This window comes from Pleurodeles waltl, chromosome 3_1, assembly GCF_031143425.1.
Source record: "Pleurodeles waltl isolate 20211129_DDA chromosome 3_1, aPleWal1.hap1.20221129, whole genome shotgun sequence".
Classification (NCBI taxonomy): Eukaryota; Metazoa; Chordata; class Amphibia; order Caudata; family Salamandridae; genus Pleurodeles; species Pleurodeles waltl.
Window position 1 is genome coordinate 794,252,713 of NC_090440.1, and position 24,394 is coordinate 794,277,106.

Consider the following 24,394-nt stretch of genomic DNA (forward strand, 5'->3'; position numbering starts at 1 on the left):
CGATAGCTGAGTGGCCGCCCTCAGATGTCCATTCAGTGGCCACAGGTTTTTAGTAAGGAGAGATGCGGTCTTCATTCTCTTACCACAACGCTCGAATGACTCCCCCCTGCCAAATTCTGGAAGTTAAACAGCAGGTTTTTCAATTAGGTGTTCGCCTAACTCTTAGTCTATTCTGTACTTCTGGCATGTAATTTTCCAGGCATTTTACGGCCGAGGCAATTAGAGCTTCCTTGAAAGAGCGAACATAGGAAAAACATTTGCATAGTAACTGTACAATATCAAAATTCAATACAAACATGCAAAAGACTAAGAACATCACTGAATAGGAGGGGTAAAAAAAAAAAAAACTCAACACACTCTAGAACACATTAAAAAAACATTTTTTCGTTAAATACGATCCTTAGTGGCAATGTTGACCAAAACGTGAATTCAATGCTCCAATACTAAACCAGCTTGTCCGCATATACTAAGGTACAGAGCTCCTGCCTTGACACTCTGGGTTTTGCCTATGAACTATTAGTGGCAAAAAATGATTGATTGCTCTCTTACCATCATAGGTTACATATGGGACTTGGAATCCCTTGGCGCTGTTTCCTTCGTTTGATCTGAACTGGATCCACAACTTTTTCGATCTTGACGTGAAAGCAATGGGGCGTTCATAGGTTTGACAGGTCTCATATGTTGTCACAGAATTGGAGGATGCTTTTAGGGAAAAACAGATGTGTTACATTTGTAAACAAAACTGTGTGGGGTAGTAATATTTTACCACACATTAGCCAGTCAAGAAGATTTGTTTTAGCTTTCCCCTCCTGTAAGATATGGCTTCCACTCAGAAATTATGATTTAGCTTGGCCTGAATTGTCACAATTTCAATTGCTGCTTTTTTATAATCACTTGCAAAATAATATTTTCCAATTTAAATATTCCCCTCTCAACAGTGCTGTAACTTGTGTGAAGACTTCTAAAGGCAAAGAGTCTGTGATGAAGCATTGCATGTTGGCAGTAGCTAGTGGGACATCATCGATGATGTCCATTTTTATTGCACTTGGCACCAAATTGCCTTACTATGGATTTACTCAATACAAAACTGAAATTGTTGATTTAGTCCAATGAAAAATAAAACTTCTAATGGTTGGAAATACTGTCTTGTTTTATTTGTACATTCATTTTCGCGGAGGACTGTGCAATGCATGAGGCAGTAACAAGTTGGCGCTTTAGAGATAGATTAGATAAAACATTCACTGAATGGCATGCACATTTCAACGGGATTTGATAGGCATTATATACTCTTGGTTTATGCATTAATTAACCCAAAAGTAAGAAAATTCAAAAAGCAGAAGGATGCTTCTCCAAAAAAATTGAATTTGTTTAACGCCAGAAGGAAATTTGAGATTCAACAATACTGACAGTAACAACATGCTCAATAAAATCCCACATACCACGGCACAATAGGACTTTATACAAATTACACAGTGTACATTTTCTGACAGTTTCTCGGGCAATCAAAATGTAGGATCTTCCAGAAGACAAGGGGGAACCATGGGGGAGAATGAGGACATGTGAGCTGAAGGACTGATATGAACTGATTCAGCAAGTGACTACGTTTATACAGTGGGTGGTTGTCATTCTTCAATACCAACTATTCACAGATTCCCAACTTTCAACAACGTTTTATGAAAGATCAGAAGAAGCACCATTCACAAACACTTTAATGCCACAAAACATTCATAGATTAGAACTTGGGGGTATTTCAAAACAGATTGTTGTGACGAATTAATTCAATGACGGCAACCTAGCCAGCTTGCACCTCTTCTGAGTGTGCTCTTCAGCAAAGCCGCCATCTGTGCTTTTGCCCTGGTCAAGTGGATGGGAAGCTGCTATGTTAAAAGATTCGTAGTTACTACATCCACAAAGTCATCTGAGTGAATCTCTCACTATAGGAATACGCAACTAAGGTCTTACTCTGCAGGGCTAAGGGGACAATAAAACCAGAGTGGTACCTTTGCCAGTGAGTAAAACCTCTGTGCAAACTTTCTCTCTGGAGAACATGTGTGTGGTGCTTGGGCCAACCAAACACACACATTTCACCACATCTGTGGGTCTTATAATGCCAAGGCATTATCACACGCACATAATCAAAAATAGCGGGTATTTATGAGGTCCTGCAAAGAGGTGGAAGAGCTAACAAGACAGAATGCCACTTTTAAAGCACAAAAGAGCAAATAGGTTGCCCTAAGCTACAAGAAGCAGCTTTTGTCGCACACCATAAAAGAAAACGACAGCCTTTCCCCAAAGAGCGGATAAACCTCAGTGCTCGGCTAGTGGTTCCACTTAGAAGGGCTTAAAGTCTTTGTATAAAATGTCTCCTCACCATAAGGGCTCGAAATGTTGAGTTTCCCTGTTAAGTAGCTAGGATGTCAGACTCAGAATGGAAAAGGGATATGAACCTATTCACAGTTTGAAAAAATATACTCAAAAGAAATAGTTCTAAAGGTTTTCACTTAAAGGGAGCAAGTGGACATAGAATTCAATGGACAATGTAGTGGACAAGCACCATTAAATTATTGGATTTTGTTTTCTGGTCAAAGCTGACGACTATGTACCAGTATACAGAAAGCATTTCTATGCTTATTTTCACCAGAACTTGTTGAGATGACCAATAAGGACGCCAATGAAAGTTAAGTGACAATGTATTCCAGATAGCAAGCTGCAGAGATTAGCGAAAAGCAGGTGTGGAAAAAACAGGGGCTGGACGTTTCTTCTATCACATATGGGCTTGAAATTGAGATTTTGTGCTGCCAAATACAAAGTATTACTGGGGAATTCCTCATACAGAAGTATGAATTAGTTTTCTCAAGAAGCACAGACACGTGATGGTATCTTGCCAAACTCCCACGAATAGCGGAATTTGTACTCCAGAGGCTTTACGGCCCAGAGAATGCAGAGCAAGGTGAGACCTCCAGATTTCACTGCAGTAACATAGGTACTCTGGAGGCCTGATCATGACAGGTGAGGTTGACTTCAAACAACTTCGGAAGCAGTCAAAACAAGATATTAAAACTATCGGTTTTGATCGAAAGTCAGAAGTGGAAGAGCATGGGTAGGTGTATATTTTACTGCAATACTATGTTGGCACCAGAGAGCATGTTCTAAGACACAAAATAGTATGTTATGGATTTCGCCTGCTGGGTCAAGAACCATGGCAACTGGAGTCTTAATGAAACCTGAAATGCATATTAAATGCTCCAGGTCAAGGACCAGGTTGTGCACACTGAATTTTGATCCTCTAAGTCAGCTTAAAGCTGACGAAAACATTAGGGGCCATATGTACAAAAGCTTTTTCCCATAGACACAGAATGGGTAAAATCCTTTCGTACATCTGGCCCTAAGTGAGGTAGTTAACGGTGCCAATTATGATATAATTTGCTGGAGCCCAGAATCAAATTTGTAGTTATTTAACCATAACCAGTTTCCTCCCATTTAACAGTTGCATCAGTAAGCCCCGCATACATACTTTTCTTTCCACTTTTTAATGCTTTCCAAGTCACCAAACCGATGGCCTTGGAATTTATTACATTTTTAGAGGCTGAAAAAAGTGACATTATCATTAGATGGAATTTCAGTATACTAGGGAACATTTGTTGTGGAAGATCCATGTGAACATACTAAGCAGCCGGTGTAGGACACCAAAACTAATATTTTGGTTTCTGTCCCACGGTTTTAAGCTTGGTGGCAGTCATGATTAACGGGACCTGAAAGAGAAAAACAAATGAGCTGTGCTCCACCCCAAACTATCTTATTCTTTGAAGTTCAAAAATCCCTGAAGAGAGGATGAACTAAGGGGGGAGGAACGACAAAGGCTTACACCCCTCCTTTAGATCTTACCAGGCTCAACGATGCCTCCCTGGCACCTGGGCTGAATAGTCTTAAGTTTCAAAGTCTTGTCTGGTGATGGGGGATAATTCAAAAGATGGGAATCTGTGAGGAGATAGTATACATGACAATACTGAAGATATGCTATTGGTGAATATACGGAAAAAGCAATTGTAGTCAAATCAAAAAAATGCTGAATTCTTTATGCTCTTATGCTCTATGCCTACCTCTGATACATCCCTCCTACCATTTGTTAGCAATCAGTGTACTAACCAGCTTGGTATTTCCCTCTATTTACATCACTGTCATCTAGGATCACTTCAGGGTATGCTTGATTTTCAATAGACTTGATTGGTGTACTTGATATCTCTTATAAGACAAGGCCACTCAGAACAATTCAATACCTTCATAGTTCAAATGAGTATGTCCTTCTGTGGACACCCAGGTCAGCACTAGAGGGTAGGTCTCCAAAGTCCAGAGTGATTCTGATGCTACCTAGCTCTGCTGAAAAAGGGAACAGGGTCCTTGGTAATAAGTAACTATATAAGAGCCTAGAAACGATCATGCCTGATATTTACGATTTATGTTTAAGAAGGGCTGTGATTCTTCAGGAATAATTCTAAACAGCTCTGGAATATAGCACCATGTCAACGTAACTTCTGTGCAATCTTTGTTCCAACATCGAGGTCATCTTCATGGGTTGTCCTCTGGGTCAAAATATATGAGTACTATAATGGCTGATACAGTGATTGCTATTAAGCGCTCAAGCAAAGATTTAGATATTGGCAGCTTTTTGCCCTCTTTTGGAAAAAATAAATGAATCCTTTAGTGTAGACTTTTAGGTGAGTTAGCCCAGCCCCAAAGGTACATTTTGCACTGATATCGCATCTTGTACCCAACTAAATGTGCTTCCTTTACAATGCAGCCTTAATGAGTCAAAAACAATATTCATGGAAAGTGTATAAAACTGTATCGACATCCATTATTTGGTCCCCAAACCTGACATATCACTAAGCACTATTTTATGACACCGTTTTTTGGGAATGTTTTGATTTATGCTATTTGATAATATTTTGGTCAAAAACATCTTTAACATGCTATAGTTAGGACTCAGACACAAGTTATTTCTAATCGTTGAGAGCAACTCCATCAGGAACAGCACTACGATTTTTGATTTTCCAGGCGCGATATAATTTGGCCTTTTAGGAAATAGCCCTTTTACCTTTTTTGCTCTGCTCTGAAAGTGGCAAAATGAAGCAACCTGTAAACATGGATGCACCTAGGATAGCTGATAGGGAAGCCACATCTGCACACATTGCTCGCTACAGACTAGAGCAGAAACACTAGTAATGAAGGTCATCCCTTCCCCAAAGAGAATAGCGGGAGTGAAGAAGCCCAGATGGTTGCCAGGGGAAAAAAAGCCTGGAAAACAACACCTGGTAGGAGATGGGGGACAGCAACAACAAGTACAAAAGATATATAGATATATATAACTGACGCTGTGATCAAGACAGTTGGCCGAAATGCATTGCAGGGGCTAGAAGCACCGTAATAAAATCTCTCTACATATTCGTCCAGAGTGAGTGTGACTCATGTTCGAATATCCTGTCTGATATGTGTGTGTGTGTGTGTGTGTGTGTGTGTATGTATATATATATCTGTATATATATATATACATATACATACATACATACATATACACACACCGACACCTTACTCTCAGTATTTCAGCAGTGCTTAAAATCAGTCACCCAGGGGCAATGAATGAATAGAGAATGACACTCGGCTATATAGAATATGAGTGATGACAACCAAGTCAATCGTAAAACAGGTGCATTTATTTCCATATTTTAATGTATCAGATACATCTGGGCCACGCTCGGAAAAAAACAGCCTATTTGTCACAAATAATCCTATATTTTCATAATTTAAAAGCAAGCATGTGAACATAATTGTTCACAGGAACCAAACAACACTATTGCCCCAGGCACAGAGCCTCAAATGTACCCCCAGTTGCATGATATCACTACTTAAATGCACTCCAGCCATCGACTCGCTGAAACTAGTTTTGCTGCACAAAGTACGTTTGAATAATTTAGGATGGATTTTAGCAACATGCATATAGTGAATTTAAAATGCATATAGTTAATTTTATATGTAATAACTCCGACTGCATTCCATAGATTGATTGGGCTATATAATCAATAAGTGTGTGCCAATGGTAAAGTAAATGGGTGTTATTTGTTTTTCCAGGATATAGATATGACACAGCTTTCCACGTGAATTTCTTCTCTAATGCAGAAAGGCCTGATGGGAAGGCTAAGTAAACGGTGGTTCATGTTGTACTTAGCGAGTTGCTGACCCTAGAATGGCACACAGTCCTGAAGCTGTGATCTGGAAAACTGGGACCCAAATAGGCATGGTCAGGTACACTACAAATGAAAAAATATATAATATACTGTAAATATATATATATATATATATATATATATATATATATATATATATATATATATTAGCACTACTGCTTAACTCTTTAGATTAAAAACCCATGTTTACAAAGGCGACTAGAGGCTGGCTCCTGAGGGATGACTACTTAACTGGCAAAGGTTTGTCTTTCCTTCCTTCTTTTACTACGTCATGTCCACGTTTACTAACATAGCCCGTGGAGCCCTTTACTCTACCACCAACCAATAAACTTACAACTTTTTCGCATCACCAGGTAATCGCCACATTCATCTTCTATCGGAAGAAAGATTTCCGGCACCACAATCAGAATGCGTCGCTTCGACGGTGGGTTGATGTTCCAAGTGCATTCCACGTTTGCTGGGTAATTTCCAGGATAATTCGGTGATTCTATGTATCCAGTGAAATCTCCCAACTCTCCTCCACACTGCCTGTCTGAAACGGTAAAAAAATTCCAGTGAAAATGGGGTTATTGCCCCTTGAGTGTTATGTCATAAAAAGAAAAAGAAAATACAACCGCAGTCCCGCTACAAAAGTCACAGAGAGCTTAAGCAGTTCCAGTAAAATTCACATAATGGCTCCAACTCCGGGGAGGCAACAATTTCTTGCTTAAAAGATCAAAAATGCATATCATCCCCTGTGAAAAAGTGAATGCTTTGCTCTAACTAGACTTGCATGGTCCTTGAGGATACACAATCTTCTGTAGCGCAAAGGCAATCTAACCCCAGGGAGATATCTCTGCTCTTTACTGAGAAGATTGGAAAGTTGCTTTGTGTGATCTAGCACGCACACAAAAACAGGAGTGGACCATAATCACTAATTTACCTGTGGCTTTAGCGTACAATGCAATTGTATCTCCGACTAAAGTAATATTGCATAGGGAAGGCTTCGCCAAGAGTTGACCTTTACAGGCCGGCTTAGGTAGAACCCTCTGTCTTTTGGGCCTGCGCTGTGTAACACAATAACCTGGTCATATACAGTCAAATTAACACCTGGTTTCTTTTGAATAAATACAAAAAAATTCAAAACACCTGTAACAATTTTTTTAAAACCCATTGAAAATTATAAATTTCCAAATCCGTTATGATTTTACAAAACTATGCAATTCTGAAAGGAAAACCAGAAAAAATATCATCCATAAAAATCAGTAAGACTGAAATAAAGATGCCAATCGGTTACAACTTTGGTAGTGCCCGTACTGTTAAATCAATAGTGTTCAGGCAGAACAAGAAAGTGACAACGTATTTCAACGTTATATCATCCAGTGAATGTCTACTCAGCCTTACTTTTAAATAACACCTCGCGAGATGTACTATCAAAATCATTCCATACTTTAGACACAAAGTTAATAAAATATATGGTCCTACTATCGTGTTTTTAGCTTTCATCTAGCGCGCCATGCCCTTAAAATAAAAAAATAATCATTAGTTACTTCAAGCATGGCAGTAGGGTGAGTATGTGAGGGGCTCTTTTCCTTAGATAATTTTGATTTGATTATCCAATATTCCCTCAATGTCAAAAGTTTGCATGAGATTTCTAAAGCTTTTGGACCAACATATATAAAATGAAGTAGCCTTTATTGTACATTATTACGATATTCCAAAATAACTGAGGAGTTCCTTGATGATACAGAGAAGGAAGGCCAACGGCAGAGCTTTTGAACTCCGAGGTGACTTGCAATTGTTTTTAATGTGGGGGAGGGGGGGAGTATTTTATTCCTTATAATCCAAGATCTAAACATCATTCTTTCCCAAAATAGCTTAATTTCTTTGTGTCTTGCTGTTTTTTACGCAACAAACAGTATGGTATCTGATGTGTTTAAAAAATGCGGTGAATCTGTAGTGTAAAAAGACACACTACTATGTAGCTTGCATTTTATTTCAAAAACATATAAACAGTTTAATATAGGTCACTTACAAAATGGCTGTAGTCTAGAAAGTTTGGCAATGGCAAGACAGATTATTACTTTTGTGTAATCAACTTTGGTAGTTCAAAAACACCACATATGATACCAAAAGGGGCTCCTCTGTGCTTCATTTTCTGGGAGCATAGTTCAAAAGAGCTGAGAAGCTAGTACTTTCTTTTGTCATTTAAACCTCAGTGTCTGTCTCTAGCCACATGCGTCATGACATAACAACTCAACTGTAGTAGCATTACAGCACCCTGACCGACTCAAAGCACCTCTAATCTAAGCACCGAACACACGCCTACTAGCTTCACGTAGTCGAACTAATAGGAAAAAGACAAAATCTTAGGATGGCATTCACGGGTCCTCACGAAAGGGCAGCTAGATTAAGGTGCAATAGTACGGGCAAGCGTTAGACCATACCAGCAAGATGACAGCTTTAATTATTCCTCCCACTTAGGTTTCTAAAAGCAGGTGATGTCTGATGGCCAAGACTGCTCAAACTGTGATTGGCCATCTTTGATGAGCGCCACATTGCCACTCCAGATTAGGACTGCAGGGATGTAACATAAAGCTATTTCATAAAGCTCTTCCTCAACACCAAGGGGTTTCTTGGCACTGATACAGGTGTTTATTGTGACCCAGCTGGCTCTTTGGAAGAAGGCGAGGATGAATGGACTCAAACCAGTGGCTACACCCTCATGCACAGCTCTTGGAGCGCATTAGTGCACTGATCCACATGACCAACATGCTCCACCATTCAGATATTTTCTTTAAAGTTAGGTTTACTCCAATAGGGAAAGCTAGGTAGCCTGTCATACCGCATGAAGTGAAATTCTCGAATTACCAGCAAAAAGTTGTGACAGTAAGATGAGCTGCATTCAAGAAGATAGAGAATTGGGGATATAATATAGGACAGTTAACAATGTCAGGTTATGAGTGGTTCAGAGACCATACACGCAGATCTGTAATCCAGCAGGTTACAGGAAGCATCCTCCTGGACTAAGATGACTTCATGATTTAATTGGAAGCTTTTCACAGCACAAACAGCCACCTCGGAGCATGACACGGGGCAACCACAGTACGGCCACGGCAGCGAAGCACTCAGAGATGCTTCAGGGCCTTTTTAGTTGTAGCAAGCAGTGGATCATTCTGCGTATAATCAAAAGGCTCCATGGTGGCTAGACAGTTTAAGCTGCTGCCATCAATCACCCACCAACCCTTATTTTAAGTTTAAAACGTGCCCAGACTAAAAGGGGCTTAGCGGAGCTTTACAGCCGTGCAATTTAACAAGGTCAGAAACATGAACAATAAAAACAAAACACTAATAATAAAGGCTGGATTCCATTTTGGTAGCCAAGGGTCAAAGGAGAAATGGCATCTGGATATAAACAGAACGTTTTCAAACTAGAAGTAATTGTAAACAGTGTGCACTAGGATGCAAAAGCTGTACAAATGCTTCGGAGCTTTTAATAAGTTTCAACCTTACCCTTGCTTTTCAGAAACACTCTTGCCAAGTTCATCATTAAAACAAGTAAAGACGTAACTATGAAATGAAGCAAACATATCAAAGGACTTGGGTAGCATAAAAGCTTCCTTCTGGAGTAGCGGCATGCAGTGTGTATCCACAAAGGGCTATAAGTTTGACACTCACTATGAACCAAGGACAAGAAAGTGCACCCCGCCGACGCATGACTGAAGAGTCCTTCTAGAAGACACAGGTCAGAGGAAAGCACACACCGAGAATAATTTTGACAGAAATTGTTAAAAAGGGACTAAAACAAACGACCCACACTTCAGTCACATGTTTTAAAGGGATGCACTGTAAAAGCTACAATGCACTCATGCCCTCTTTAGTGAACAAGCATGGCCCACAGAGCATCACAAGCATGGCATATCCCACTCTAGTAACTGCTTTCGCCCTGTCACTCACGACATAAGGTAATGATTTCAGAACTGCAACAACTGCTTTAACAGGTGATTCGGGAGTGACACACGAACACATACTGTAGTTAAGGATATAACAACTTAACATGCATGTAACATGTGACAAGTCCAAACTTCATTATGAGGTATGTACCTTGCACATGCCTGCTCAGGGACCAAGAAGTGTGAAATCTCTTGCGATTCCATTTGTTTATGTATTTGGTAGCTTTGCAAAGGCTTCCAATGGCTTTCCCAAACAGAAAGGTAAAGGACATGGATCAAACACCTCTCTTCCTGGTTTTGAAAACAACTTAAAAACTATAGCTTCCGGGGTGGGCCCTCAAGGACAGGTAACATCTGAAGTGTGACTGACAATTATGCTGGCCTTCCCATAGTGTTGCATTTGATTTCTGGATCTCCTTGTCAATCTCCAAATGTGCTCTAGCAAACAAAGGGATGAATCCAGAATGAATATTATTCATTTTGACCAAGTGCTAAAAATATCACCATTCCACTTTGAAATTACCATCATTAGTGGAGAGCGGGAAGGATTGCCAATGCTGCTGACGTGGGCTGATAAGCAAATTTGATAGCTGCAATCTAGGTAAAGACATGTCAATCAAAGGCACTCAGTTGCATCTTAAAGCGCAGGAGAAGACATACTGTGGTTGTGGACCCACCCACAAACAGAAGCTTCAAAAATGTCTTTGCATCAATGCTTCAAGGATGAGACATTGTTTCTGGATCCTACAGATCACACATAGCTAGCATCTGACTGGTGATCAATCATGTAAACACACCCATATTGTCCCTCCTTGGAGACAGGTGACCTTGGAGTCATATCCGACGTACCAAACCCCCATGACGGGGAGCCAAAAAGTCAATTTTGAGCATCTGTGCATACTGCATGTTTTATTTTCCTGCCTTTACAACTGTAATCACATCTGCACCAGGCTGTCAAACAAGAAGCAAAATGATCTACACAGATCTAAGAATCGTGAAGTCTGCCTTACCTCTAACTTACGGCTGTCTGGCCCCTGACCTAAACCACTGCACTGACTACAGATTAAGTAACAGGTTGTCTTCAAAATACTTTGTCTACTGTCAAGTTAATGACTGAAAGTGACCCTACATACTGTAGCAGGGTGTTTCCGTCCTGCCTGCGATCAGACACAAAGTCCGCAGGAAGTATTCTTATGATAAATCAAGTACACACAGTGGTTAGAGAAAAAGCAAAACTGTAAATGGGTTAGGGTATTGCCAGGCCCTGAGAATACAATGACTTGATGAGCTGTTATGACCAAGAACCAATATGAATCTCATGATAAACCAGTTTCAGCTATAGAATGCCTGCTCAGTAGATTTGCCAGGCTCAGTTCCTTCTTGACTCAATTCTAGTCTTTCTGATAATTTCCAAAACAGAGAAGGTGTTTAGAGGGATCAGCGTTGGACCCCCAACAAAAGTCTACTGAATCACTATTATCATTACAATGATATGAGAAAGTTGCGAATTAAATGTCCACCAATAAGTTCATCTGAACAATGACTCCTGGGAAATGTTGTACATTTCCCGTTTTCAATCCTTGCTTTCCTCTGGTACGAAGCTGTGTTCTTTGTTGTACCGCCCTCTGTACGAGTACGAGTGAGGACTCCTTTACCTGAGGGTCCAGTTGACAAGTTCTTCTTTGAAGGCATGACTCCTGTAGACTGCACCACCAAAGCCCAGTTAGCCATATCTTTTGCTAGTGGAGGGAAGATGCTGCTTATGAATCGGCACATACACTGAGTTGGGCGAGTATTCCTTGGTGAGCGAGAGTCAAGGCACTAATGTCACAGGTGTCTTTGTGAGGATGCCTTAGTTTTACAGACTGTGCACTGAATGACTAAGTTGGCTCACGGTCCTGTTTGACTCAGAGTTTGTGTAAGAAATAAGATTTTTTTTTTTTTAAAGTGAAGTTGTGACCATTGAGGGATAGTATCAAGAGAAGATTATATAAACAAATTGTTATAGTAACCAGAAGTACAAAGGTTGAAGGAGTACGTATAATAGGAGGTGGTACCTGGAATATGACATTAGTACCTGTGCATGTGAAGAGGGTGCTGGGTAAAGGAGGATGGACCAGGGCACATCTTGGCAGCGGATGGACATTTCTTCTAAGAGGGATCTGACAATAGGAGTTGGGGACTGGCCGTACAGGCCTCTAAATACTTTCTCTGTGGGTGGACATTTACTGCTCCTGGCATTTTTTGGCATTACCAGGACTGTTGATGCTACACCAGGGGAAATAAAGCTGCACTACTTTAATAGGTGAACCTGTAGCGAGGCACATGATGGTTGTTGCACTGGAGAGGAGGCTGCAAATGGTATATGATCATTTCAGCTCTGCTCACGCTATTCATGTGCATTTAATACTTTTTTTCAGGATTACTCTGGCTGTAACATTTTTGGGGGTAAAACTCGGCAATATACAAAAATTAGCGCACTCTTCGCACAACACAACTTTATTACTTTGTTATTTCCTTATTAAAATCTTATCTGCTTTACATGGCTTTGAAATCCGATTAAAATGTAAGAATGATTTCTGTTTCGTTACAGAGAATGTATCAGTATTCCCTCAATCCTCCTTAATATTTTGATTTGTTGTCAATTCTGTTGAAACACAAACAAAGCGCTTCTTCCAATCCATCAAGAAGTTTCTTATTAGCACTAACTGACAGGCATCACACGATGGAGAAACACCACACGATGGAGAGATATCACACGATGAAGAGACACCACATGATGGACCAACACCACACGATGGACCAACACCAAACAGACATCATACGATGGACAGACACAACACGATGGACTGACAGCACACCATGGACAGACACCACACGACGGAGAGACACCACACAACAGAGAGACACCACATGACGGAGAGACACCACACGATGGACAGACATCAAGGAGACATCACACGATGAACAGACACCACATGATGGACAGACACCACACAATGGACCGACACCACACAATGGACCGACACCACACCATGGAGAGACCACACAATGGACAGACACCACATGATTAACAGGCATCAAGAAGAGGGGTCCCATGTCTTCTATCACTGACCTATGAGCGAGCATCACTTCTTTAAGGTCTGAATTTATAACTCAATGGGGGAAAGAGCGACAGTCACATACACAGTATCAGGAGTTGTTTTGCATTTACACAAAGTGTCTTTGTAACATTTAAAATTTAATTTACAAACTGGATTTACTGCTGAAATAAGAACAACTGATAGAGAGGTCTGCCTACAATGGCAAGAGAAACCCATAGTTCCAGGGCTGATTGCTCTGATGTTCACTCTTATGTGGCGAACGTACAGTACGAAATTAACTAAAACTGCTAACTAGAAACATTTTTGTAACAGTACACTGAAAATCTCATCCGTTCATTGGTTTGTATTTATGAGTTCTGAATGTATAAGATTACTCAGAACTAGGAAATAAATTGCACGAGCCATTTTGGATAGTGAATGCACCCCCACACACACACACGCAGAGAGAAAAAAAGAACACAAAACTTTAAGCGTGCCATGAATACGTTTTTTCGCTGAAGTGTTTCTCCACAAGATATGTCTGTGTCATAACTTAGCAGACTGCGAAATATCACGGCCACCTGAGACCTTTGATTTTGCCAGACGATATTCTCGCTAGGGCTCCATGGTATTTCCTCCAAGGAAATATTATGGAAACTCTGTGCGCTTGAAAAACAGATGAAGAGCAAACATTTCATTTTTTGCAATTCTATGGGTCCGTACCCTGTTTACTGTATTAAAACGGTTGACTAGTACAGTCAGCTGCAGGCGTTGCCTCAAGAAACAGCATGCACAACTTTATAGTGACTTATAGGGAGGACCACTGGAATTATGAGGGTCTGCATGTTCGGCAAAATTATAGATTTTCCACAATTCCCTCAGACGTTACTAAAAATGATGCCACACGTGTAGTGGTGCAGTGATAAGCCTTTTGCTATATAGTGGCAGGTCCCCTCTCAGTTGCTGATTGCTGAATTTAGGAGTTAAGCTGATAGCAATGAGGTGAAACCTTTGCTCAGCCTGTTAACACTTCTAAGGATGGCAAAATAGTGACAGTGCATGGGGCACTGCGCAGCATAATCTGTCTTCTTTTTGCTGTATAATTTAGTTAAATTTGCCACCTAAATTATTCAAATGCCGCATAATTCGTGTGGCCCTGTTTATAGGGTGGGATGCCTGGGCACTAACATCTCTACTCCTCTTTGTCTAGCGTTTCCCCCTGTTGAAAATACAGCCTACCTCCTGGCTATGTCCTCTCCCTCATTTTTTTGGTATCACACAAGCAAGAGAACTGTCCTTCTTGAACCTATACAGCAAGTGTACACGTAACCTGCTGCAACCAAGATTGAGATTTTCTTTGAAGGTTAACCACATAGACGAAGAAACTAAAAGCAAATGCATTTCCCAATGCATGTCATTTAAATTACAATTGCTATTAGGGCCAGTAATCTTACTGACGTAAAAAGAAAGGGAGTCTCTATTCCTGTGGATTTTAGTCTTATTAGTGAGTGAACGGTAGTATGCAGAGTTTGTAATAACACACAGGTAAGGCAAAGCTAGTGCCTTGATTTATTGTCGTAACGCAGGTACTCTGGGTAAAGATCATTACAATGCCACATGGCAGTGCCTGGCACATCTTGCAACAGCTCATGGTGGCCTCTTTGGATGAAAATGGGCTTGAATGGTGTGGGGGAGGCCAGGGCTTTAAGTGGGATGAAAAAGTGGAGGTGGCTCCTAAGGGGGTGTGGCCTATGTGATTACGCCGGTGACTTGAGCACGTAAACTAAATGCCTGCGATTCCCCTAGGCTGGTCTTTTGGTTCCTCTCTAAGCTTTCTATTACTGAAACCAGATATATAACACACCATCTGACATACACCTAAAACCAACCAGTAGTATTGGCTTTGTAAGTGGCTGTAAGCTGCTTAAGATAAATAATAATGATTTTGTTGTAAATAATTAATATTGAATATGCTTCATTTCTGAACTTGAGATTGTGAAATAAACGTTACTGAGGTCTGTGGACAGGGTGCTGATCCTCAGAGTGTCTCAGTCACTCCCATTAGCTTGACTCTATGTTAGACATTTAGCTCCTTTTTCTCTCCACATCTAGTCCACTTGCATATCCTAAACCTTGTCTCTTTCCTCTTCTGCACCCTGTCTTCACTCTTTGCTGAATGCACTTCCTTGCATCTCCTTCAATGCACCACCCCACAAACACAAAAGGTATGCACTCACCTGTGAGCACTGCCTTTTCATTACTCTCACCTTGTCAATATTTTGCGAACTGTGTACCTCCTTCATACACATTTGCACAAGATCACAACTGCAACTTAAATAAGTGACTGTTGCTTTGTGCTCTCTGCAGAGCGGCCAAGGATCGGATGGCCATGTGTTCTCAACACATTTATGACCCACCAACAGGTACCATAAGAAAAGAATGTCCTGGTAACAGCTTACCTATTTTTTTATTCCCAATGAATGTTAACTATGTGAGATATAAACAGGAACTAAATCGCTGACGTGGATTGCTTAGAAGTCAAAAACAATATCATTGTTCAGAACCCCATCAGTGCTTTTGCCAGTGAGGGCATGAGTATATGGCCGATAGGGGCCCGTTTCAGTGTCCGTTTTTAATTATTACAGGGTCTAAGACTGAGAGGAACATGCCACTTAAAACCCTGGTTGCAGGCCCGGCTGTGGGTACGGACAAGTGGGAATCGAGGATTCCTCGCAGAAACGGTGTCCAACACTCCCTTCTCACAACTTTTATAACAAAGTGGAAGTAATACTGCAAGGGCAAAAATGGGAGAGGGGATAATGTGCGTGTGTGGAGGGGGGGAGGTTAATCTAAAAAAAAAAGCTCATCTAATCATGCATGCATATTTTAATCCTTCTTACACAGGACTCTGCTGTGAGAGTTCATGTTTTGTTATGACGTAATTGGTTGGTAAAGGTTTTGTTTTTCCACCTGCCCTGTGATCGGCACAGTTGTGATACCCTGGCCGACAGGTGCCACTGCTGCGTCTCTGTGAGGGCCACGGAGTTTCCAGGCGCATCCAAGAAGGCGCCAGAAGCACCAGCGGATCTGATATTGCTGTCATTGTAACACCTGCACTCTGTCTCTTGATGGGTGCTTTGAAGGCAGCCTGAGGCTGCCACCAGGCGCTGGGAGGTTGCTGGAGGCCAGGGGAGATTGAAAATATGGAGCAGACTTGAGGAAAGGACAGACTGGAAGGAACTGAATCTTCCCTAAAACTCTCACCTCATTGTCATAGTGTATTACACAAACATCCTTCAGCGACTGGACGATAAGGTGGGAGGTAGGACTATGTCGGCCTTCCTGTCCTGGGTGGAATCAGGGCCCTTTGCAGGGTCTGAAATGAGGATGGGATTCATGTGCATCCCTTTCGAAGGATGGATGGGGCCCCTGGGATACACCAAAACACCAGGGAATCTAAGGAGTCACGCCAGTACCCCTGTATTTACCACCCGCAGCTACACCAGTACAAGATACTCGACATGTGTGGGATATTAACACTCAAAGTGTTTTTGGTTTCCAACCCCGTCAGTTCTACGCCTCACCGATGTACCTGTGTTTGTATCCATCTCCTAATACTCAAAGGAGAGGCGCAGAGCTATCCAGGTATTTGAGCAGATTGGGTACTTGCGGACAATGATTATTCTGACGCCAGGGCTCGAATATTTGAGTAAAGTGATGCTCGTGCGCATTCCCACAATTTCCGCAATACGGGAGAATAAACATTCCGGCCTCCCAGTTTAAATGAGCACCAGAGACTGTGGGGTTTCGACAGGCGCGGGAGGGGTCCTTCGAGGGGGGGCTCACATCCTTCTAACTTCCTACAGGTAACTGAGTCTGAGTGGAAGCTTGGATACTCACCTTCAAAACCACCTGTTTAGGTCCGTGCACATATCACGGTCTGATTCAGAATGCCTTTACGCACGTGGTCTCATGACACAAGACAGGGCTGCTTTACACAAGTCACGTGGGGTGGGTGCCATATTGCTGATGTCACAGATAGATAAATACTTTTCTTCTCATTGGCTTGTCCGCGGAGAGGGCGCTACTTACTTTTACAATGCGTTATATTTGTTGAGCCATCGTAGTCCGTGGTGGTATTTCCTGGACATGAAATGCAGTAGCTCTGTCCAAACTCCGGCTGGTACATCCCCATCGAACAGCGGATACATCTGTGAGTTGAGCTGTTGTAGAAATGTCCGGGTGAACACTGAACTGGAACAGTTAGAGAACAGTTAATATGCTTACAAAGTTCAAATACAGAATTTGACAGTGTACGTAATCGTTTAAAAACTATACATCAAGCATATTGGGCTCACTCATATACTTGGAAGTAAGATAAGTCACCAGATGACTTGCAGTCATCAGAGACATCTTATTCCAGTCCATATCCTTTCTTCTTTCTGTAATATGTAAATGTACTCCAATTGACTCAATTAAGGTATGAAAAACTATAACTCCCATACTGCCCTGGGCTTTTAAATAAAAACTAAAAACTGAAACATGGTCCTAATCTGGTAGTTCAGCGTAAGATGCACACAAACTCTGCAACATTGTCCATGTAACACAACTCTCCCTATTGTAGGAATAATATTGTTTGGAGGGAGGGGTGATGCTGGCTTATTCTGATATGAGGCCAAGGACTAATAATTATGCTATTTCCCCAGGGCAGAAGCGACGGGATACTGAGCACAGCCAGAGGCAACAAGACTGGCGTCGACTCTGGCAAGGAAAGCCAACTCCACTTCCAAATTCAAGCTTCCAGAATTGGAATGGTCAAAAATGATTTTAAGTTCTTGCAGTCTCGGCAATAAATATTGTGCCACAAGTGAGTTCCCACTTATACTTATGAAGTAAAAGAAGAACTGCAGTCATTGGCGCAAGACTTATAGCCAATAACAAGAAACAGGTTCTAAATAGAACACCTAAAATAGCTGTGTATCTGTGCAAATGTCAAATCCATGCTTCAGCTGATAGTACATGTGCCACCCTTCTGTCCCACTGCATTTAACACAACATTAACTGGAGCATCTTTGTGAGAAGATGTCTCTTAAGAGGTGCCTGCATAGAAGCCATTAAGGAGCATGGTGCCCAGATACCCACCAGCCAGTGCAGTAAATGGAAATCTGATCTCCATAGAGGAGTGGAGGATGATGTCATGGTTATCACTATCTACCCTGACCTCCGAAAGAGAAATAATTCATGGTATGGAGGACATGCCCCCAGTAGGACAGTGAGAAAAGATGTTACAATGATCACACTGCTGCACAATTTCTGTATATGCAGCTTATTGGAAGCTCATCAAAATATTCCAATACACAGGAGCATAACAATTCCTATAGGAGTAGGTAGTGCCTGTAGTGTTTGTTTATTTTTTACCACTGTTCACCACCAGCCAAATCCCTCCAGCGGCTTCTCTATTTCCCTTGCGCAAGCCTTGGGGGTGGTTCGGTTTAGTGCCTGCTAAGCCTTGCATGGTTCCAAGAAGAATCAAAGGAGTACTATCTAGCCAAACACATTCAATTTGTAAAGTGGACTACCCTAAATTCACTAGACAATCGCCTTCCATTGGTATTTAAAATAGTCCATTATGGGCCAATGGTGTATTGTTATTCTGATCACACTCAGTCTTGTCTATTGATTTTCAAGTGATGTTAATGGCCCTGTAAAAACCTACATTTCTTGTATTAAGGACCAGTATTTAATGCTACAATATTACACTCAGGCGCTTTTTCTTTCTTACCTTTAGTTTCACATTCCTGAAATGACGTGGCGCCTATATGCTTAGTTCCAAGACCACCTCCACAAGAAAAGCATGTTGTTCTGCCCCTCTCTGGTTGGTAAGTCCCAAGAGGACATAGATGACATGGTTTAAAGCCATCAAGAGAATATTCACCTGGCAGGCACTGACCTACAAGAAAGGAGAATAACATTTTAAAGAAGGAATAAGATACAAACAAGGTACATTGTTGGCTTTCTCATTTTATTTCCTTTAAGGCATAACCTCAATCATGCACTCAGGTACTTTCAAATGATCTCACTAGCCACGAATAAAAAATATTGCTTTTTTCTGTTTTGATCTTTGATTTAGTCACTAAGGTGCTTCAGATTGTTTACAAATAGTTTCCGTTTAGTTATATAGAAGAAACAATATCATCTTATGCGTTCATATTTCTCCTTTAAACGTAGAAATAAACAGTAGACCTTTAAAGGAAAAGTAATAGACATTAAAAGGCTCATTGTGACTAGCTGTATAAAGGAAAATGCATAGCCTGCCCCTGAAGCTCTGGCCTTTTTTCCCTTTCTTCCATTGCCCACGGCATTTTTGCAGTACAACAGGATTGTTACTTATATCCTCAATGTGTGATCATGCACATTGGTCTTTGAGAAGTATTTCTCTAAGGTGAAATATGAGTCGGTTTACTTTTTGTGAGTTACCTTCCTGATTAAGGACAGCACACATATTTCATTCAACTGATCTATATGTAAGCACTCCCACTGAACAGGGTATCACTATGCTTTACAATAATAGAAATCCATTCAGAAACAAATTGAACATCCACATGTGAAAGTCAGAAGAAACACGTTTAGGAACAAGCAGATATTGTTAGAGGTTTATTTAAAACCTTCCACACTCAAGGTTCTATACAACCCTCTTTTTTAGCATTTACATAGGGAGATGGGGAAAAGGCTGTGTCCATACCATACAACTCACTTCTTGTTCTCACAAAATGTGCTCTGAAAGGATAAAAATATTCACCAGGAGGTCACCAAAGTCCATTGGAACTTCATACCTTCATACCTAGGATGGCCTGGCATGCTTGATTCCAACTTCCTTGGATTCATACTGTACACAGGACACATCTCACTGCTAACTTGTGCAGTCTCAGCTGTAGGGTCGCTGAGATGGGGTTTTATAACATGTTGCCCAGTTACAACAATGTGCCAGGAGTCCATTACACAGTTCCTGACTGGCACCAGAGGGAGGACTAATCTCCTGAAACCCGAGACCTACTTGTTACATACTTTACAGACCCAATCTATACCCATGATAATCATTATTTTGATCTGTTTTTTAAACTTTTTTATGCAGATATGAATATTCCTTCTTTCTGGGTAATTAAGAGTTGGATGTGCTGCGTGAATCTGATCATGGATTTGTGCTCTATAACGTTGTAAGGAATGCCTAAGTATAATGCAGGTTAAGAAATGCTTTTGTTGTTAAATATCAATAATATATTTATATTTTTTCCACCTCCAATGACGGTAAATGGAACGCCCACCAGCGAGTCAGGGCTCAGATACAGAGGCCACTGTTTAAGGGCTAAACATAATTGCTGTCAAGAAGAATGGTATCACAGAGTAAAAAACACAAATGGCTGAAAGATTGAGAGCCAGGGGGTATCCAGTAAAAGATGTCCAATTAGCGGGTCAGACAGCAGACCCCATGAAAAGAGAAGAGATACTGTTCAAATCTAGTGAACAGCCCAATACCAAAGGGAAAGAATGTATTCGCTTCATTACCAAATACACAACACAAGCAGAGAAATTGAGAATAATTTTGAATAAGAGAAGGGGGATCCTAGCACAGGAACCCACTCTTAAATCCAAAATCGTGGCATGCCAATCAGTGACATATCGGAAAAATTTCTCCTTGAAAGATTTATTAGTTCAAAGTCATCTGTCACCTCAACAAACTAACTGGTTGAAACCTGAGAAAAGCTTTACATGGTGTGGGCAATGCAGAGCCTGTAAATACAGCACTACGTACAATAAGTTCGTTTTTCAAGAGTGAAGAAAAAGTGGCGAATCACAAAATAAAATCTCGGGTAAAACAGACTCTGTGATCTATGTCATCACCTGCCCTTGCAATTTATGGTACATTGGGTCTGCCACATCCTTTGTTAAAAAAAACGCATCCTTGAGCACTAGAGGGCTACTACCAATAAGGGTCTGAGCTATGGGACAGCTAAACACTTCAATGAAAAACATAATAGCGACCCGACCAAAGCCAAATATTTTTGGCATTGACGCTATTCCCAAAAAAACAAAAAACGGCGGGGTGGGGGGCGATTGTGACAGCAGGACTACTTTACGCAGAAAAGAATCCAGATTCTTACTGGAAGCAGGATGCGAAATCCCCGGAGGGAATGAATGCTGATGAAGGGTTGGCTGCACATTTGTAGGATTCAGCATTGCATTTGATGTTCCAAACTGGGGTTCTTTTCTCATTACACATTTTTGTTTGTTTTTTTGTTCAGTTGTTTTTAGGTTTTAGTAGAACCTATACAGGTTAAGAGAATTGGGTGTACTATGATAAAACTGTTTCATTGTTTGTACATGTATAGTGATTTACTTTTACTTTGACACAGTGCTCCAATTGGAATAATTAACAAGAGCATATTCTCGCCAGTAAAAGGATAATGAGACTGTGAAAAAACTTTGGCTACTTAGCCTGTGATCAGAGTATGTGGCCGATGTTTTACATCTGTCATATGTGGGTATGATCACCTTTTGCAATATGTTATGCAATGTGGAACAGTGATGTGTATGTATTAAAAGTGGGCTTTATTGATTGGGCTACTTTAGTCGACTGTGTACATTGTTCATTACGGAAAATAAGTGACTATGCCCCTACGACAATTGTGCAATCAGAGTTTGTGCCAGTATTTACATCCATTATATGCTAACATTTCCGCCTCTTGTTTTGATTGGATATGCCATGTAGGGTGGGACAGTGAGGTGTAGCTTTACAAGGTGAGGTGGGTTGACTGGGCTACTTTAGCCTACTTGATGCTTGTCCAATGCAGAAATGTGTGACCATGCTACTGCAATAATTGTGTAACGGTTTAAATGTCAGACCTCCACTTGTTTGTTTGCAATATATATATATCAAACTTCCCAGTGTGGCAGCATGCACCTTAACACTGCTGGTGTGCGTTTGTAGCTTGATGGCCAGCACGCTATAAATCCAAACAAAAACTCCTAGAACACTGAAGACAACACCACTCCAAACAGTAATACATATGGTTGTGACTACCAACTCCGCATCAATTAGTTTTGGTCCCAAAAGGATCTTGGTCTTGATTGATAAAGATGAATTAGTATTATTTTCAGTTTTATTGAGAAAAGTAAAAGCCTAAATCTGTCTCTCCCTCTCAAATCCAGTAACTTCCAGCTGATCTATATGCCATCAATTCTAGAGCTAGCTGACACTTTTTGAAAAGCGAAATCAGACACAGAGGAATAGGACCTGAACAAAGACAATCAGGTGAGCGTGGGCTATCCAGTGGTGGAAATCACACTCATTTGAGGGTTAATGATGCAAACTGTATTTCTGTGTCACGTTTCGGTTCTTCATCTTCCATATTCACAACACCAACGACAGAGGCGAATTCGCCCCCCCACCCCCCAAACCCTTCCTCTGGCCTGTTTTACAGACTCATCTCCCCTAAAGATTTCAGTGGGCGTAGAGGTTAGCAGAGGGTTCTAGTGTTCCACACCAATCCTGTAGATTAACGTACGGCTCAGCAAAAAGACAGGTAAGCAGTTGTGCCATTCTGTATTTTCAACAGTTACAGATCTTCTTAAATTGTTGTCTACATTTGGAAAGTTTTCACGGGTAAGGGGGTCTCTAGGATAATTGAGAAGAGAGCAATGTTTCAGTCTTCAAGAAGCTTGAGAGCCATATTCGGCACTTCATTTTGTGCAGAGCCTTATTGTCTACTTTGGGCAACTTTGATTATTTGGGTCTTAGATTAAATAGTATGCAATGGCATGATTAAAAGAAGAAATCAAAGACTACTTTAATGACTGCATAAAGTGCTGTAGATCGTGTTCATAAATCCATTGGCTAACACCGAAATAATTCTATTACAATCGAATCAGATAAAAATGGTATACTGAAGCCCTATTCGGGACTGACGTTTAGGTCTATCTCACGCTAAAGGGCTTGAGTGTTGTAGGAAATTATTTCTAAATAATATTGATGGATTTACCTACTCCTCCTTTTATGTAACAATATGAGATGTGGCTTGGGGCACTGAATAGTATAGCAGCTCTAGGACCATTCATGTTCTCAGACTTTATTTGAACTAGTACCCATGGAACTGTGTACATGGATATTGCAAGTAAATTATTGAGTGACCGGGATGCTTGTCATCATTGACAGATAGTTTATATTGTGAAAACTCTTGAATTAAAACCTTAATTAAGATGATGTGTATGAATTACTCAATAGAACACCCAGGGCAGTTATCCTGATAAAATTATTAGTCCTTATTGCATAACAAAATGGCTGTGTACAGCAACTTTACCATAACAATTACATAATATGCATAGAAAATATTCCTTTAGACAGGGCTGTACTGAGATCTGGCCTAACCAACATGTTAAGCTGTTTAAGCTTAGATTTTCTAGGAGTACTAACTAGCTTTGGTTCTGTGACAGCCACTGGATTGTACTGTGTTGTCAAGTAATCAGTTTCAAGGAACTGAAGATCATTATATTTTTATATTTTATCATTTTTATGCTCCTTCTACCTAGAAATCAGTTTTGCAATTTTCTACAATCTATAGCACTAAGGCCTTCACTACAACCCCGGCGGATTTCAGACTGCCCGGGCCACAGTGGCGGTTGCACCACCGCCAATGAGGTGGTCTGACATCTACAATTACGACCGTGGCGGTTGCACCACGTCGGACCGCCAGCACTGCCACTTTTCAGCCACCCAACGGCCTGGCGGTGCTGGCGGTCCCAATCCACCAGGGCAATGCTACAAGCAGCACTGCCCTGGGGATTACGCCCCCCCCCTCCGCTGGTGTTTACATGGCGGTTGCCCCCATGGACAGCCCAGTCGCGCTTTTCACTATTGCAGACAGTGAAAAGCACAACGGGTACTATCTTACCAGGTGCATCCCAACATTGCCGCCGGCTCAATCATGAGCCGGTGTCAATGTTGTGGGATGTTTCTTGCTGGGCCAGGGGGCGGAAACTCTGTTTCCACCCGCTGACACAGTAAGAAGAAATTCTGTTTCCGCCCGCAGACCCAGCGGAAAATCGTAATGAGGCCCACGGGAAGGGGACCGCATTGGTGGTA

At 41.2% G+C, this 24,394-nt stretch overlaps 1 protein-coding gene across 7 annotated transcripts in view; it reads right to left on the reverse strand.

Moving 5' to 3' along the window:
- The window catches only part of SCUBE2 (signal peptide, CUB domain and EGF like domain containing 2), a 369,914-nt gene that overhangs the window by 21,831 nt on the left and 323,689 nt on the right, over positions 1-24,394 (reverse strand). For 4 of the 7 annotated variants that reach the window (XM_069223650.1, XM_069223647.1, XM_069223644.1 and 1 more), the window contains 5 exons: positions 19,040-19,207; positions 17,350-17,511; positions 6,577-6,774; positions 3,886-3,978; positions 550-702 (listed from right to left, as the gene is read on the reverse strand). In XM_069223650.1, the coding sequence (XP_069079751.1) occupies positions 550-702; positions 3,886-3,978; positions 6,577-6,774; positions 17,350-17,511; positions 19,040-19,207 (774 nt within the window). The remainder of the gene's footprint in view (positions 1-549; positions 703-3,885; positions 3,979-6,576; positions 6,775-17,349; positions 17,512-19,039; positions 19,208-24,394) is intronic. The other 3 variants (XM_069223648.1, XM_069223646.1, XM_069223651.1) reach the window with 1 other exon arrangement.